Here is a 19,343-nt window from a genome sequence, read left to right as displayed (position 1 = left end):
GAGGTTTTCTAATTCTATCTGTCCTTTTTAATTCACCAACCTTTTTATCCTGTTTATTTTCCTCTGTATTCTCACTTCTATCCTGATATTCTGACTCGCTATTAACTTCAAAATTTATCTCTGAATCTCCATCGTTTGTTTCGGATTCATCACAATCATCATTTTCTTTAATCCCTATACATTGTGTATCCTTTTCAACTATTTCCACATGCCTAGCCACTACCATTCTATTATCTAATAGAACTCTGTATCCTACTTCTGTATATCCTAGTAGAACTCCTAACTTTGCTTTTTTATCCCACTTAGAATCTCGCTTTTGTTCAGACACTCGTACAAAAACCCTACTGCCATATAACCGCAAATGTTTTACACTAGGTTTCTTATTAAAGAAGATCTCATATGGTGTTAGTCTTTCAACAGTATTCGCTAATATTCTATTTTTCAAGTACGCAGCTGCACATACTACTTCTGGCCAAAAACGTCTATACACTTTTGCTTCGTTTAATAAACATCTAGACATATTCATGATTGTACGGTTGAACCTCTCAGCCGTGCCATTCAATTCATGAACATATGGTGGACACGCATTAATTTGTATTCCTTTCTCTCTAGCAAATTGATATATATTTCTATTAATATATTCTTTACCGTTATCACATCTCAATTTCTTTACACGTTTACCCGTTAGATTTTCCACTTCATTTATATATTCTACAAAACAATCGTAAACTTGATCCTTGGTTTTTATTGTGTAAATATTAGCCAACTTACTGTAGTCATCCACAAAAGTTAAAAAATACTTTTCACCCTTTAAGCCCTCCGTCGCATGTGGGCCATTCAAGTCCGTATGAACCATTTCTAAAACTTCCTTCGCTTTAGATCTATTGTTTTCAAAAGGAACATTATGCATTTTGTTCTCTATACAAACTTTACATTACATAAACTGTGTCTCTATTTCACGTGGTATTCCCTCTAATAATTGAGCTTTACATAACGTACTTAAATATTTAAAATTCACATGACCCAGAATTCTATGCCACTTTTCTTTTAAACTCATTGTTTTATTTGAGCTTATTACATTTGAACATTCTTTGGTATGAATGAATTCACTTTTCATTTCATACAGGCTATTTACTTTCCAAGCTATCGCAATCAACCTATTATCTTTGTTATAAATCTTTGCATTATTATATTTGGAAACAACTTTATTTTTTCTGTAATTTTTGCTAGACTAATCAAATTCGACTTCATTTCTTTAACGCAAAAGACATTTGGTATTTCTACCATTTCCTTTAAATCATATACTTGGAAGTACGTGTTTACATGTCCCACTTTAGTCGCTTTCAGTACTCTACCATCACCAACTTTAACATTTACCGGCACCTTTAATTCTATACACTGGCTATAATACTTTCCATCGTTAATGATATGGTCTGTGCAACCACTATCCAACAACCATTTAATTTCCGAACTATTGTCTTCAGTAACTACCTTTGAATTCATCGCGTTACACTCCACAGTTGTACAGAACGAGCTCGTGCCTCTGTTTTGTTGACTTTCTTCTTCATGACTTCTGCGATAACCTCCGCCTCTTCGGTTGTAGTTCTGCATTCCTCTGGTGCTGCCACCTCTGCCTCGTGCTTGATGATGGACGCCTCCTCGGCCACGTGTTTGGCGCATACCGCGTTTCCAGGGATCGCTGCTTGTCGTTGACCAACATTCACTTTTGTAATGTCCTATTTTCCCGCAATTATAGCAGGACTGATCCGGTTTTCCATTTCTTTGTTTCATCTCAGTCACAAATGCGTTAGACTTTACCTTAGCACTTTCTTCTTTATTTTTCAGTTCAGACATTTTTATCTTGTTCTTCACATATTCCACGGTTTGATCCTCAGGCTTCATGGCGTCTATTAAATCGCCGATGTAGCTATACGTCTCTGGCAACGTGTTCAACATATAGTTTAACTTTTCTTTCTCAGTCACTGTTGCACCAGCACTTTTCAATTCGTTTATTATTTTTTCGAAATCGTTGAAGAACAAAGCTGCGTCACTGTATTCTCTCAATTTTAATTTTTCTAATCTATTTCGTTGTACAATCTGCAACGCCGTTGATTTTCTTAAATATAATTCATCAAACTTCTGAATTATTCCGTACGCTGTTTGTTTCTCGCTTATGAATTCTAACTGTTTGTTAGATATGGCGCTGTAGATATAATTCATTGCCTTTATATCATTTTCATCCCAATCTCCCTTGTCTTGATTGGTTTTTGCTCTCACTAGCACTGAGTCACATTTCTTCATTCTGCAGAACATTATTATCCGCTTCTTCCATGATGCGTAACCTTCGCCATCAAAAATTGGTATTTTCACGTAGGCCATTTTTAACATCTCGTACGATACCTTTGTCTTGAGCACGTTTTCTTTTCCTTTTAATTCACTTGTTTCTTATAAACCACGCTCTGCTACCATGTGAAGATAGTTGAGAGAATGGACGCAATTTACTTGTAAACACTATATTTATTAATATATATATATATAGATAACAATGTTTAGGATATCTCCTTGTAATATACGCTTGAGATCGTACAACAGTCTTTCTTCTATCAAGTCTTATAACGCACTACTTCAACAGTCTTTTCTCCTACGTTGCTACGTGTCTAGTTTAGGCACTCTCCACTAGATAGCGCGGCGGACATAAATGTACCATACTCAACAATTTCCACACCACCTATGAGGTACTATTGTTGGCGCGTTTTTTTTTTGTCAGTGGTATCCCCTGTAGGCCTATTCCACTTTCTCGCATATAACTCATAGACATGCATGCAGTATTCTTTTTGTATATTCTGTTAAATATTTTGCCACCCATTCCACCAAGCATATTCAACATCTCAATTGTATTATTGTTCAGTTATAGAACTACGATGCATTTATTATATCCTGCAAAATTCGAACACACATAATATATATAATCACAAAAATTAATTTAAAATAAAATTTTATAATAAGTAAAATTCAGTGTCACTGCATTATAAAGTTACTTGCAATGTTTACACTTATATGATTACCTTATACGATGATTTTTATTTTCGCCTTTTTCTAGTTTATTTCCTTTGTACACTTGTTTCGACTGCATTCGTTTCATTTATTTCTGTATTTTTATTTTTATTTGGCCCTTTTTGGGGGGAATATCTCTGTTTGTTGTAACTAATTTTACCTTTTTCCTGGTTTCTTTTATTTTTTCTTTTTCTAAGTTGTTATTTTTAAGAACATACGCGTGACTAAATAAAAACGAATAATGTTCTTCGTGAAATCATGATTGTGTTCTTCGCAGCCAATGAGATTAATAGGGTTTCTTTCATCATTGATTAAGGAGGTAGTATACCCTCGATTTGTAACTAGAAAATACCTAGAATATTACTAGAAAAATGGCTCGAAACATGGGTTTCCTGGTTTTCAGTTAGTGTCCTTATTTGAGCAAATTTTGGGCTGGGTGAGGGCTCATTCGAATTTCTGTCTCTAAAAGACTTTTTTGACTTATGAGATGAGAAAAGCGCGCTGCGTTGAACCATCCTCTTTAGAATGAGCCCTCACCCAGCTCAAAATATGCTCGTATAAGGTCAAACAACGTTTAGTTCCGAACCCATTTTTTCTAGTAAGATTCTAGTTATTTGCTAGATATTTGCTATTTACTAGAATCGTACTAGATTTTGGGTCGAAAAAATGGGTTCGGAACTAAACGTTGTTTGACCTTATACGAGCATATTTTGAGCTGGGTGAGGGCTCATTCTAAAGAGGATGGTTCAACGCAGCGCGCTTTTCTCATCTCATAAGTCAAAAAAGTCTTTTAGAGACAGAAAATGCATTGAAATCTGCGGGTTTTTTTCCTAGATTTTTTCTCTACTTTGGGCCATCATATTATTAGATATAAACATAATTTCGTTAACCTCGTGAGAAAAGCGCGCTGCGTCTAACCTTCCTCTTTCGAATGAGCCCTCACACAGCCCACAATTTGTTCTAATAAGGTCAAACAACGTTCAGTACGAAACCCATATTTTCGACCCCTTTTTCTAGTAATATTCTAGGTATTTTCTAGTTACAAATCGAGGGTATACTACCCCCTTAAGGGGGCTTACTAGATTTTGGGTCGAAAATATGGGTTTGCTGGTTTTCAGTTAGTGTCCTTATTTGAGCAAATTTTGGGCTGGGTGAGGGCTCATTCGAAAGAGGAAGGTTCACCGCAGGGGGCTCTGGTCATGAGGTTAACGAGAATATGTTTATATCTAATAATATTAGTGTCCAAAGTAGAGTAAACATCTAGAAAAAAAAACCAGCAGATTTCAATGCATTTTTCTGTCTCCAAAAGTCTTTTTGGCTGATGGGATGACCAGAGCCCCCTGCGGTGAACCTTCCTCTTTCGAATGAGCCCTCACCCAGCCCAAAATTTGCTCAAATGAGGACACTAACTGAAAACCAGGGAACCCATGTTTTCGACCCAAAATCTAGTAAGATTCTAGTTATTTGCTAGATATTTGCTATTTACTAGGATCTTACTAGATTTTGGGTCGAAAACATGGGTTTCCTGGTTTTCACTTAGTGTCCTCATTTGAGCAAATTTTGGGCTGGGTGAGGGCTCATTCGAAAGAGGAAGGTTCACCGCATGGGGCTCTGGTCATCCCATCAGTCAAAAAGTCTTTTTGAGACAGAAAAATGCATTGAAATCTGCTGGTTTTTTTCCTAGATTTTTACTCTACTTTGGACACTAATATTATTAGATATAAACATATTCTCGTTAACCTCATGACCAGAGCCCCCTGCGGTGAACCTTCCTCTTTCGAATGAGCCTTCACCCAGCCCAAAATTTGCTCAAATAAGGACACTAACTGAAAACCAGCAAACCCATGTTTCGAGCCATTTTTCTAGTAATATTCTAGGTATTTTCTAGTTACAAATCGAGGGTATACTACCCCCTTAATCCCATTATGTTAAATAATGTGTTGACATTAATCTCTCCACAATTTGTTGCCCCCATAATTCCCTTTTCTAAAGTGGATAGCAAATCAAATAATGCCACTGAAGGATTTATTAAAGATCCTTTAGTTTTTATTTGAATTAATTTGTGCGTATCTGGTATTTTATCAGTTGGCTGTAAAGCCAACATCTTCAGACACTCTTCACAAATAATCTTTTTATGATGACTTTTACTGTTAAAAAATCGTTTCCCTTTTCTGGCCACATACCCAGCAACGTACGTCAGTATGTAATCTGACGTACTATGTACATGCGAATCATGGTCTACAAGAATTGACGGGGCATACGCCAACACTTCAGTGTTTCTTCCTCTGTCGAGGATAGTATCTATTTGATCTACCCACTGTTCTTCTCTTTCTTTCATATTCTCTATATCCTTAATACTAATAAGGACATCCATTATTTCTCTAGTTGACACATTACAACCTTTTGGAGGTTTTATCAGAGAATACATGGATACTAATCTATTGTAACGTCGTACCGACGTGTTGCGTCGGTTTTGTTCGCATGAGCAAATTCTCGCTGTACATACATATATATATATATATATATATACAGGGTGTCCCAAAATTCGTGAAAATCCCGAAAGGGGGTGGTTCCTGAGACCATTTCAAGCGACATTTTCCTTTGCAAAAATGTTATCCGCGGCTTTGTTTAGGAGTTATTAACGAAAAACACGGACCAATCAGAGCGCGCCCTGGCCCGGCGCGCCAAGCCGCGCTGGCAAGCGAGTGTCGCGGTACGCCGTGACATCGCATCGTGACGGCGCGGCGGCCCAGGGCGCGCTCTGATTGGTCCGTGTTTTTCGTTAATAACTCCTAAACAAAGCCGCAGTTGACTTTGGTGCAAAGGAAAATGTCTCTTAGAATGGTCTCAGGAACCACCCCCTTTCGGGATTTTCACGAATTTTGGGACACCCTGTATATATATATATATATATATATATATATATATATATATATGGTATACGTATACTTCCTTCGTAAAATCCAAACCGAAATCGCGTTTAAATCCGTACACAGCGATATGTATATATATATCTTACGCGTATTTATATATATATACATATCCCCGTGAGAGTGAACATAGGGAATCGGGAAAGAAGCGATAGTCACCGGTACAAGTGGACGCCAGCATGGCAACCGCGAGTACAGGTGTACGTACATCTAAACCGTCGTTTCGTTCGAACGGCGAAAAGTATACATCGACGACAACATATTCGTCCGTGCCTCGTACGATTTAGACAAAAGGACTTCACGGTTCACCGAATCCCTATGGTCCGCGCTCTTATTATAAATAAGACGAAATCGCGCGAATCGCTCTCTTCTAGTTCAGACTCTCTTCTAGTTCAGACTCTCTTCTAGTTCAGGCACTCTTCTAGTTCAGACGCTCTTCTAGTTCCGAATTTCATACAGTTCAGACTCTCTTCCAGTTTCGGAATTTATACAGTACAGTTCTCTAGCGTCGTCAGTCGAGTTTAAATCGCGTTTTCGGACTTTAATCTAGTTCAGTCCATTTTCTCGCGTTTTCGGACTCTGTTCAAAATCGCTCACGATACTCAGGTCGTATTGCATCTTACCATTTCTACCATTTTCATTTCTGTTATATCTAAAGTGTTCTAAATTATTCGTCGAGTTTGCTCGTAGACATTTATACCAAATTTACAGATATTTCTCTGTGCCATTTTGTTATACGAGCTTGTTCGCATTATCTTTCACATTATAATTGCTTTTCTGCGCTATTTTTGTTTATACGAGCTTGCTCGCATTATCTTTCACGTTATAATTGTTTTTCTGCGCTATTTTTGTTCACACGAGTTCGCTCGCATTACTTTTCGTATTATAATTGCTATTTCTGTGTTATTTTGTTTGTACGAGCTCGCTCGCACCATCTTTCATATTACCATTGCTATTCTGTGCCATATATTTCGTTCGAACTTGCTCGCACGCCGTCATTATACTTTGTTTCACGAGTTCTGCTCGCAAATCATCACCTTGTACCCATTTTGGTTCATTATACATTGCTTGTTTAAACCTATTACTTCGCAGCTTTAATTCAGCAACACCTTGCTCCTCGATATCTTCCACTTCTAAAGTGTCGTTCCCAGTGACCGGTTAAAGTGATCGCGAGTGTGTGCGTGTGTGCGTGTGCGTCTCCGGGTTGTTCAATCCCGATCGGTCCGTCGATCGATTCCTCACATCCCTCACATTCCTCACATTCGTTCCTATAACCCCTAAAATTGGTGTATCAATCGTGTACGTCTGAGCCCAGAGGGTGCTCGGTACCGAGAGAACACTAATTTCCCTTCGGTCGAGAATCCTGTCACGAATCGAACAACCCACGCGTTCGGACAAGTCACACACAACACGCCCACATAGTGACACTCTGATCCCAGGGAGCTGTCACCGTCATCGCGCAGTTCGTCGCTCCGTCGCGACATCCCCGCCGGACGACGTCCATTCATTTCCCTCTTCGCCCCTTTTCAACAACGACGAACGCCGGTATCGGGTCCCTGATCAGACGTGGACGTTACGCGCCACGTGGATCTAAGATCGTCTTAAATAAATTGGTCGGTTACGTCCCCGCCCCGTCTGGGCGTCGTTTCGTCGGATCATATCCGACCCGGGACGTAACACTATACATTTGTAAGAACAATTGCGAATCCGGATGATCATTCGATCCACAAGAGTTTCGCATCATCCCAAAAAATCTCTACAACAATAATTATAAATTATATACAAGTTTTATTAATATTTTTATTAAAAAACAGTCTTAAAAGATAATTATACCTCCAAATATTGTCTTGATTTAGTCTAGATGTCATCAAGTACTGGAATCCACACTTATCAGTTAGAAAATCACAATTTTGAAGAGTGGCTTTTAAAGAAATTTTGAGTCCATAGCAAGTTTGCTCAGCTATAAAACTATACCGCATTTCCTTAGCTTTTTGTTCCCACTGAATTATAAAATTTAAAGTTTTCAATATCCTGTAAAATTCGAACACACATAATATATATGATCACAAAAAGAATGTAATTAATCAAATTTTATAATAATTAAAATTCAGTGTCATTGCACTATAAAGTTACTTGCAATGTTTACACTTATATATTATAATTACCTCGTACATTTGGTTGTCCAGTCGTAACGAATTCTTTGCAGTACGACTGTTCATTGCAGTGATCAATGCATGCACTTTTTGGCAAAATTTTATCGATCCATCAGCATCGTTTAAATCGTGATTGTTGCACCGACCCTTGTCGAGATTGAGAGTCCGTGAACTAACAATGCTGGATTCGCGTTCAGAGAAGGACGATAGGATCGGTCGAACTTAGGGCGTTGAAATAACTCTCACTCTGGTCAATCGCGTTTCACTATTCACAACGAACGTTTATTGGTTATGGTGCTTTGGGTTGGTATGGTCCACGAAACGTAGATTCTCGCAGTGGAGAGACTAACTTTACAAGATTCTCTCAGAGGAGATGTAACGGCGTCTTTTGAAAGGCGCTAGCTCGTATATATTCGCGTGTTCTCTCAGAGGAGGTTACAAGGAACAGAGCATATTACGGCTGGGGGTCCTATTTACAGGAATCGGTGAGTACCCCCACCGTACATACATACATGGGAGCTCGCTTCGAGGGGTCTCTTCGCTGTGTTACTGTCGGGACGACGAGGGGGGGTTCGCGCGACGACGATTCTTTGAAAGACCGGTAATCGTGTCTAACAGTGATGAATATTTGTTTCTTTAAATATTTGCATGGTAGGTGCCACACTGAAAAACTATTAAAAATCGCATAAGTACATTTCAACGTGAAAATAATCATATCTTTATCGATTCAATAAAATTACGTAAAGCGATACATATACAGGGTGTTTACCTACAGGTGGGAGAAAATTTAAGGGGTGGTTCTCGACGATAATATAAGACGAAAATGAAGAATAAAAAAATTGCGATTTCGGCTTCGTTATTTAGTTATTAACAATTAAAAATCCGCCTAAAATGCTGCAACACTTCTAACAAAAGTATACGTTGCGTACGTCAGACAGGCGCGCGACAGTCTCGTATCAAGTGACAAACGCATGCATACCTTGGTTCTCATTTGGGGCCCCAGCGAGGTGAAAATGTTTAAAAAATCGGTGGACGACATTGACCCCTTCTACTCGTTAAAATCCACAAGGGCATTTCTAATATCCGCCCTATGGAATTATCGAGTAGAAGGGGTCAATGCCCTTTCACTTTTAAATTCTTCTCAAATATATCCACAAATCCTTATCCTGCACTATTATTGTTCATAACACCGTACCTAATATACTGGAATAAACGCTCTAGCACTATTTACAATATCATACACACGCACTACGAGTTTACAGAGAGTACAAGTTTACTGAGGGGAATGAGGAGAATGTAATGAACTGGTAATCCTTTAATGTTGAAACACTGCTCTTTATTGAACTTTATTTACGTCGCGAGACTCGCTCACAGACGGAACGGACATCTTGAGGTCGTGTGATCTCTGCGAACGGAAATCTTCGACGCATGCGAGAAGAATCGTCCGCCGTACAAGCTAGCATCTGTATGCACACTGATTCAAGACAGCTGATGAGGTCGATACCAGATCGATAAAACAAATGAAGATCTACAGCAAACTACCGCCCAAACATCGCGCGTTGCTATACCAATACATTGTCTATCCTGTTTTCACGAATTTCGTGATTCTTTCTCATTCTGTCTGTGACCAAGACAGTGGCAAAGACAGAAAGTACAAACGGACGGATAAAGATAAACGAGTTCGATGAACTACCGACCAGGGCCCGCTCTAGCGGTTACGACGCCCCGGGCAAAAAAACAAATTGCCGCCCCTTTTTAAGCACTAAGCACCGCGCTGAACAATATGACCTTTTTTTTTTAGCAAAATTGTCTGGCAAGGGTAGTCTGAAATTTTCTATTAATTGATTATTTAAAACATCATTATTTTTGTCACACTTACAGCCAAAGCCAAAATGGCGCCCCTAAACTTTGGCGCCCCGGGCAAATGCCCGGGTTGTCCCCCCCCCCTAGAGCGGGCCCTGTACCGACAAAAACAACCAAAGCGCGACAGTTCTTGTGCCTCACCGACGCACAGTGGTCTGGATTGGAAAATCGTGACCCATTTTGTTATGACTTTAGAACCAGTAGAGATATTGCAATGAAATTTTCACTAAAATTATTTAAAAAATAGCAATTTTCAACTATAGGTAAATAAAATTTTTTTTGCATTTTTTTTTGCATTTTTTTCTAAGTCCTGGCGGAGTATCATCCATCCCGCGCGCGTAATCGATGTAGCGTCGATACATTCAAAGAATAATAACTTATAATATTGGAAAAAGTTGGTGAACATTTTTGTAGGATCTTGTAGGGGAAGGAATGCCGAAAATTTTCCAGTATGATAGAATGCTGACTTTTGCTGACCGTAAAAGATATGCACTGTCAATTAAAAACAATCATAAGAATTTTTCATCATTTTTCAGCTCTACTTTATTTATCTATTCTATACAGTAAATATTAATTTAAGGTATGATTTCTCATCACCGAAGAATGCTTTTTATCGGGAAATAAACGCCGAATCAAAATATTAAATGGATTCGTCATGGTTCTTAAAAGAAGAAAGGCAGTTTCATTGGCGAAAAAACATAATTTCTGAAATGCTCGACTTTGAGATTCGTTTTCTCTAAAACTATTTATTCAATTTCTTTAATATTTTATTTTTGAGATATATGGACATTTAGAAACAAGAACCCGTTTTGTAGAAGTCGATATCTCAAAGTTGATTTTTGACCAAATGGGTCACGATTTTCCAATCCGGACCACTGTGCGACGCGACGACTCGTAAACAAAAACTGCAAAAGTGAAATAATCCCCTCGTGGGATTTTAAACAATAACGATTTTTATAAATTAACAAAATTGATACGTAACAAATCGTAAGCCAAGACACGGCTTTCACCCGAAAGCCTCAACAGAAGTAACTGTACGATGCCGCGATGTGAAAGCCTCAAATCTGTAATAACAAAATTAATTTATGCAACTTAAATGTATTTGTACCTCGTCATCTTCAGATTTCATGTCTGTCGTTTTCTTTGTTAGCATTTCGAATGTACTCATTTGAAAACCGTAACAACCTTTTACGTTCCTCATATAACGATTTAGTGTCTGAATGGACGGCAATGTTAAGATATTGCGCGACCTTAGGTGATTATAAGTTTTTGTACTTTTGATTCGCAGCAAAATACACTCGTATATCCATGCAATTGCATATCTCATGCCTTTTTCATTTTTGCACTTCGCTGCTGCAAAGCAAGCTTCAACAGCTAATTGCTGGGTTTGCGGCAATTCTTTAATCATTTCTCTGATCACGTTCTCGTTGCATCTACTGCATTCTTCTTTTAAATGTGCAATTTTGTTGTACAATTTTGAAATCTAAATACAATTCGTTGAAATTAGAATTGCAATTAAAACAGTCATTCAACTTTGTAAAAGAATGTATTTAATGTACATACTTTGCTTCGAAGTCTCTTTTCTTGACGTTTATAGTTAGAATTCAATAATTGTAATTTTCTGTGTTTGTTTTGTAATTTTTGAATTGATTTTACATTATGCCCTTTTCTTAATGACATCTTCCAACTTTTTGTACAAGGCAAACATCTCATTTTCTTTGTTGACCCAAATCTACTTTTAATTACAAAACCGCGACAACAATTTGTAATTCTGTAAAAGGAATAAGTACATTTTATTTAAAGTGCATATTATTAGATGTATAACTGCTGCATATATAACTAATTATATGGAAGAAAACTCCCTAAAAAGTAAAAATAGATATTTTTATAAATATAAAAAATAAACTCAAATTTTACTTGTTACTTCATGCATAAAACATAAAATATAATTTGATACACTAACCTGTTTTCATCATTAACTCCTGCACAAGGAAAATAATCTTGTAACGTCAACAAAATTTGTTTGATTTCTTCCATATTTATAATCATCTTCGGATAAAAAGGAATCTCCTTTTCTCCAATAAATACCTGTTTTATATTTTAATAACATTGTAATGAACATTATAGATGTAAATATATATGTTTGGGCGTGCGTGAGTGTATTTTTATTTTCTTTAATTATCCCAGATAGCACGCCGGCTCGATTTTGGCCGGGCCCCTGTGTGCGCCACTGCGCGCATACCATCTGCAGAAACTCGATTGCAAGGGAGCGGGATTCGCGTTCTCATTGCGTGATAATACAAACACGGGTTTCTCAGTAGTCAAAAACGCCAGATAAAAGATTAATCTAGGTTAATAAATTAATAATAAATAATAATAATTATTATTTATTAATAATATTATAAATATTAATATTATTAATATTAATATAATATTAATATTATAAATAATAATTATTATTATTTATTAATCCTGTGTTCTGTATACCGGCATCGGCCTGATTGGCCACATTAGTGTGACCGTGTTGCCCTCTCAAAAACAGGCTGAATCCCGGCCCGGTCTGCAGGCCCTGGTCTCAAGTTTCTGCAGGTGATATGCGCTCATTGGCGCGCCAAATGGCCCGTCCAAAATCGAGCAGCTCCAAGCGTTGTGTTGCCCGTAATCTGCAGGTCAGGGACTCTGCAGGCTGGGCTGACTGGGTATATTTACCTGCACTTTCATATTTGTTGTAACACAGACATGTCTTAAAGCATATGAGAAGTCATTAGTCCAACACGTCCACAGCATATGGCTATCACTAATGTTTGCAAGCCAATAAGTTGTCGGAACCTTGATATTTCTTGCAATATTCATTTCTTCTATAGAAAATGTAGTCTTTTCCTCTTCTAGTATAAAACATCTTTCTTTTATTTGTGTTGTCCTCTTTATCGCATGCGACGTAGATGGATTTTGGCCTAGCACTGACTCATAGTTAGTTATGTTATCTTCTAACCGCACACAGTATGGTGCAGGAATTGAGGGAAAAATTGAAGGGACTGTGTTCCGGCCGATCTAGACCCGGCTGATCCACTCCAACCGACATCGCGTAGTCGAGCGGATGACGTCACGTCAGCCGCTCGACCCCCCACTTCGCGATACGCCGAACGCGTGATTTTTCGGTTACGCACCTGCTGATCGAGATCACCAGATCACTGTTAACGGCCACCGCGGATCTACCTTCAGTACACCGCTCTCGCGTAACCGCTACTCGAGTCGAATTATTCAGTCGTGGCACCGCATTCTCACATCGTTTAATATATCTCATTGTTGTGATTTGTCGAGTACGCTCATTAAACGTGTGTGTTAAACAACGTGTACTAGCTGCAATTTATAACCCACTGAATCCCACTGATCCTCGTATCCGATCTCCAACAGACTGCTCCCTGTTTTAATAGTGCTCTTTTTCTTATACGGTTAACTGTTCCATCAGTTTGTACAATTCCATGTTCTTTGATGATGTCTTCCGGCTTAAAGTGCAGTTCACAAACAGAACTGTTCTTTGTTATTTTTGTAGTGTGACTACTTAAAATATCGTGCCAAGACTGAAAGAAAGACAATAAAATTATAAATTTCAGTTGTTAAATATGATGTATATGTTACGAGCCGAGTCGGGAATTCTGAACGGATGTTACACATATTATATAATATAAAGTTTATATAAGTACTTCATAATTCAATAAATACTTCATGGTATACTCATAGGATATATTTAGCTATGGAAGTAAAATGAAAATATTGTTCTATGAAACACAAATACTTACTGCGCAAACAGCAAAAAAGGTTTTCTTAGAAGATTCGTTTTGGTTTCTCCTTGACTTGTGTGCATCCCTTGATGCTACAGGCCATTTTAAACAGGCAACCCAAAATTGACTTCTAAAAACAAAAAAAATGTTAATACCGTATATGCTCACGGACACGTCGGCTCGCGAATGTAATCGGATAGTTGCACGCCAAATTAATTTTGGGCAGCCAGTTCAATGATTGTTTGACTTGAAGGAATCGCGTTTCTCACAGACTCGTTTGATACTTTTTCCGTCAATTCACCTTGTCTTGATTGATGCAAGGAAAGAACTGCTCTGTTAAGAACTGATAAGTATCACTTTTTTTAAAGCAAACAAAAAAATTGAATAAAACAAACAAATTGAATGAAACAAACAAATTGAATAAAACAAAAAAGTGAATAAAAAAAGAGAGAGAGAGGGGAAAAAGACAGCCCCTTTCCCGGAGCTTTACTCCCCCCAAAAACCTACCTAAACTATTTAGAATCCGTGCGGGTCTCCATTCCCTGGGTGCCACGAGCCCCAGCTCGTGTCACCCGCGACCCCTGGAGACCACTCCTCCTTGCTCGGGGAAGAGAACCCAAAGGATTCCCATCCGGCCGAGGAGGGAGGTTTCCGCACGCTACAAGGAGGGGACCGAGGCGAGTTCCGGCTCGCGTCAGTCCCCTCCCCCATCCCCTGATCGACCCCGTAAAAATAATAAAATTAATTAATAAATAATAATAATAAAAATAAATAATTAATTAAAGATAAAAGTGTGATAAATAAATGAATTAATTAAAAGATAAATAAATTAATTAATTAAAACAATCAATAACTAAATAAATAAATAAAATACATAAATAAATAAGGAAAGAGGGGGCAAAAACAATGATAAGGGGGGGATTTATTAAAAACGAATGGGGGGTCGATCGGCAGGCCGCGAATTCTGATGGGGGGGGGGGTTAAATCCCCATAATATCTTTCCCCTTTACATAATCTGCATACTGTCTCATTTTCTCCGTTCCAGTATTTGTTTCCCCGCTCTTCGTTCCCACATCTAAACCTTGCGATCATATATGCTTTGGTCTCTTCCTTTGTAATCTCCATTTAGATAGTTTGCTTGCTCGCTGTCCCGTATTTGTATGTAATTCGCGTTGTATCTGCCCCCTAATATTCTATCTATATAATATATATAATAATATTCTATCTATCTCTATAATAGTATTGCCATTGTTGTACCTGCTCTGCCCTGTCTCTTTGTGCTAATTCTTCTGCAAACTCCATTCCTCTCCCACTCTCTGTTTCTATTTCCTGAGTGTCCATCATTTTTAACCTATAGTATAAATCTCTCATTTCCTCCCATTTCGACTTTTTTTCTTCTTGCTTCGCGTCTATTTCCCTCCAACATTCTTGGATTATTTTATTCTTGTTCAACCGTTTCGTTCTTTCTTCATATTTTATTACTCTTTTCCCCGCTTCTATCCTTACTTTGTCCATTTTAGTTTCCTCCAAAATTAGATCAGCTGGTGTATTGAAGTGTAATTCTTAATGTAATTTTTAATAAAATAAAATGAAATAAACAGTACACGCTTATGTACAAGATTTAATCGAAATTTATTATATACAGGTACATAAAGTTTATTTACAGGCCCGAAAAATAATAAATAAATTAAAAAATAAATAATAAATAATACATTTTACACATAAATTAAACATAAAACTAGAGGGTTATTGTTGCTCGCTCGCTCGCGAGTAGAGTTGTTTTTGCTCGCTCGCTTCGCTCGATCGCGGGTAAGACTGCTCTTGCGAGAGTGTTAGCGGTACGCATGGCTAGTAGGGCCTGCAGCTATTAATGTTTTTTATTTGGTGTGTGACTCTCCAAGAGCCACAAAAAGAACTTCCCGATTCGTTAGTTGCAGTATATTATTATCATTATTTTTAGTATGTTTTAATAAGATTGTACGTTTTGAGGGAAATTCAATAGTTTTCTACTTATCAAAATGTTTGCTATATGTATAGCGTCGCATCAAACCAACATCGTAGGTTCGTTGCTCGCTTGGTTCCTTGTTATAGCATACTAATGTTGCGAAATAAATTGTCTTAATTAGTTTTTCGCTAACGATACAACTCCTCATTAGCCGGGTTTCTTGGTTTTCTTCGATACTGTTAATTTAAATTGTCCCAAAATATATGAACTGCTCAATTTTGAAACTCTGCTCAGTTCTGCATACAACATTTGTAAAGTTCATTTTTCTGATGTTTTAAAATTCAAACATACTTTCTCGTATGTTTGTCCCTGACTTTTATGAATCGTAATCGCTTCAGCAGGAACTACTGGAAATTGACTACGTATGATTTGATATTTTTCCTCACTCGACATATTTACTTGATTCGATATCTTTATTATTGGTGTTAAATTTTGATGAATATTTGCATTTTTCATATAATCACGATAACGAGTTCTTACTTTCACTCCTACTCTGGCCAATTGAAAATCCAACCACAATATAGACGGAATTTTAGTATTTTCTTGAAAAGTAATCAATTTTAATATTCCGCATGTGTGCTCCATTAACCAATCCGTTTTCAACATTAATGTTTGTGACGTTGCAAATCGTGCGATTACTTAATTAATTACGTTATTTACGGTTACAAAGGTAACATATAAACGGGACTGAGCCGCCCTCTCACGAGCCACGACACGGAATCACAGGATTCGGGAGCGTTCCTCGAGGAAATCCCGTACTTATCGATCGCCGATGATTGACATCTGTCGTACATGCCGAGAACGGCCAAGTTTACAGGGCCGTATTACGGGCACGAGAAAGGTACCCCGACCGACCGAAGTTTTCCGAGGAACCGATACAGCACCAGACGAACCTACCGAAAAAGAACTGGAAGATATTGCGGAAGCCCCGTGCACGGGCAACAACGACTTGGACCGAGAGCACACGGGAAATCAACCCGGAGGCGTCGAAGGGACAGGAGCTTGCATCGAACAGCTGGTTATCATGACCTTTCGTGATCCCGACGTCGCCTCATCGCGCTAAAGCTCCGGCGTGGGTGGTGCGATCGCAGCCAAACGGAGGAAAACCTCAGATACGATTATTCGCGCTAAGGTCTGGGGCCCAAGGACCTTAGTAGGGACGATCCTGGTCGCTACAATGTTGCGTACACGCCACGCGCCAATCGGGAAAATTCGGCAACGAGTCGAGAGGGGGAAAAAGGATCGAGTCGCCGCGCGATCGAAAATCGATGCGACACTGTCGCGCTGGCTTCCGCTACGTGAACACGTTTTCACAACGTCTCCGATCACGCGCAAAAAGTACGACCTTACATCTCCGCGATTCCGGTCGCCTAAGATCGAAAAGTGCTCGTGAGAGTTTCCCGCTGGGATTAATCGTGCATTCGACGGCACCTGCCTGCCCTGCAGCCGACTAGGGCCGCTTCCCGGAAGCCGTACCGGCGCAATCGAAAGAAAAGGCGAAACGGTAAGTCAGCCAGTGATACATCCGTTGTTTCTTGCGAGGTGGCTCCGCCTTAATCGCGCGAGGGCGAACGCTTCTCGTCTCGTCCTCGAATATTCGCGTGTGCCGAGGCGCTAAACGCCTCGTACCAACGTCTCACGCCCGTTCCGGGGCGTTTTGAGGTTAGGTTTCAGAGAGTTTTCCCCCGGGTATTGCGAGTGCGGAAGTTTCCTCGGAGGAGTCGCGTTTCGTAAGAATAATCTCTAACTGTCTCGAATCCTGTGTCGCGCCGATGATCGAAGCGTAACCAAGCGTACCGTGCGTGTAAAATCGAACCGCGAGCGACGGCCGCCGCGACGGTCCATTACCGCGCCGTTCACCTGCGCTACACGCGATCTCGTCGACCGCGATTTTCTCAACTCGCGATCTTGTACGACGATTCCGACGCGTGTCAAACTTTGACGACAACCGCGCAGCGAACCTACATCTGTCGCAATCTTGTATAAAGTCGCGGGCCCTCGGGTCGCGGCCACGTGGCCGTAATTTTGTAATCATTAACGACCGATTAAACATCTCGAGCCCATATCGTCGTGAGTTATTTCTCGATTCCTGTGAGATCCGTCCTGCCGTGAGGATTGTCCGAACGTTCCTGTGTCCGAATCCTGTGGCCCGTTTCGTGGCGCAATTCCCGTCCGCGTATTTCGAGGGTTCGACTTCCGGACTCAGCTTCTCTGAGTCCAGGAACAGAATCGCGTTTCGCGTGGCCCTCTAAAAGTGCCTGGCGCCCGAACCGTTCGCAAGATTTGATCCGTCGGATCCTCGAATTCCGTTGTCCCGGGCGGACCGCGCATACTCGGCTAAGCGCGGCCCGGCCTCCGTGCCTGTAAAGCCCGAGATTGATCCTTTCCACGGGCCTTCCAGCTCCGCGGAAAAGATCAACGTGACATGTTATTAATAATTATCATATTGTTTATATTAATTTTCAATTTAATCTCAGTTAATAATTCGTTTTGAACTGATTGTTTTTTTAAAGATTGTAATATAAATTTTTTTTTGTACTTTAATCGATATTCTTTGAAAATGTATTCTTGGGAGTAGAGATGATTAACTCACTCTTGCATTGGGATAATTTTCGGTTATTGTAAGCGGAAACATTAGCATAAGGTAAAAAATTAATTTAATTTAATTTTGAAAAAATGAAAAAAAATTTTTTTGTGTAATTACGTTTGTTTCTTCGGTGGAAACTTTCCGTTCTCTCGTATAAATTGCATTGTTGAATGAACTTCTTTCGAAAAAAAATAAAAAAACTACTGGACCAAAATGGACCAAAATCTAATCAGCTCTAAGTTACGACGGGGCACATCGATCGCATCATTCATCATTCTGATCGCGTTGTTACTTTTTCAGAAAACGTTAACGAAAAATGTGATACCATAGAAACACAGACATACGCACGCACGCACGCACGCACGCACGCACGCACGCACGCACCCACGCACCCACGCACGCACGCACACACACACACACACACACACACACACACATACGAACATTTTGATAAAAATAGTATAAAATGACTGTAGCGGAACGAGGCGAACACTTCGTAATCCGTACGCGATGTCGTCGGTGAATACGCACAGCGCTGTGCGAGAAGGTGAAATAGCGTGAAATAACTTGAACGGACACAGAATTGACTGACTGAGAGCGGACTGTATGTATTTTGTGAAGAGCGTACAAAAGAATATTAGAGAATTGGCGTTATAATCCGTTTTGGACACGATTGATTTCGATTGCGAGTACTGGCGATTATAACGGTTCATCGAGATCTGGTCCGTTTTCGAGGACCCGGAGATTCCTCAGAGCGGTGTCGTTGGATGATTGGTTCTACAGAATCACGCGAGGATGACGGATCGATGATTGGTGGATCATCCTCGGATGATCCTGTCGATACCCGAAGTCGGAGCGCGAGCCGATGAGCGACTTCGCGTGAAATCGCGATCGAACGCTGACGTCACGACGGGACGAATGACGGTGTGTCGAGCTCGCCGACGCTCGCTCGATTCGCTCGCGAACAAT

The 19,343-nt window shown here is 39.5% G+C and overlaps 2 protein-coding genes across 3 annotated transcripts in view; one reads left to right on the top strand and one right to left on the bottom strand.

Annotated features, from left to right (window-relative positions):
* The window catches only part of LOC143210726 (Y+L amino acid transporter 2-like), a 694,702-nt gene extending 676,642 nt beyond the window's left edge, over nt 1–18,060 (top strand). The window contains exon 8 of the mRNA XM_076427860.1: nt 16,458–18,060. Within this exon, the coding sequence (XP_076283975.1) occupies nt 16,458–16,468 (11 nt within the window). The 3' untranslated portion in view covers nt 16,469–18,060. The remainder of the gene's footprint in view (nt 1–16,457) is intronic.
* The window catches only part of LOC143210730 (uncharacterized), a 42,899-nt gene continuing 29,511 nt past the window's right edge, over nt 5,956–19,343 (bottom strand). Inside the window, exons 2-8 of one of the 2 annotated variants that reach the window (XR_013009323.1) lie at nt 13,801–13,912; nt 12,710–13,581; nt 11,964–12,088; nt 11,564–11,771; nt 8,150–11,483; nt 7,818–8,015; nt 5,956–7,740 (exon numbers count right to left, since the gene is read on the bottom strand). Coding sequence is in view for 1 of the 2 variants with exons in the window: in XM_076427868.1 (XP_076283983.1) it covers nt 11,079–11,483; nt 11,564–11,771; nt 11,964–12,088; nt 12,710–12,853 (882 nt within the window). In the remaining variant the exon portion in view is untranslated. Of the gene's footprint in view, nt 7,741–7,817; nt 8,016–8,149; nt 11,484–11,563; nt 11,772–11,963; nt 12,089–12,709; nt 13,582–13,800; nt 14,426–19,343 lie in introns of those variants that run through there. The other variant, XM_076427868.1, reaches the window with a different exon arrangement.

Source organism: Lasioglossum baleicum, chromosome 7 (assembly GCF_051020765.1).
Source record: "Lasioglossum baleicum chromosome 7, iyLasBale1, whole genome shotgun sequence".
NCBI classification, from domain to species: domain Eukaryota; kingdom Metazoa; phylum Arthropoda; class Insecta; order Hymenoptera; family Halictidae; genus Lasioglossum; species Lasioglossum baleicum.
The sequence above is the reverse complement of the archived record's forward strand: the minus strand, read 5'-3'. Positions and strand labels throughout refer to the sequence as shown.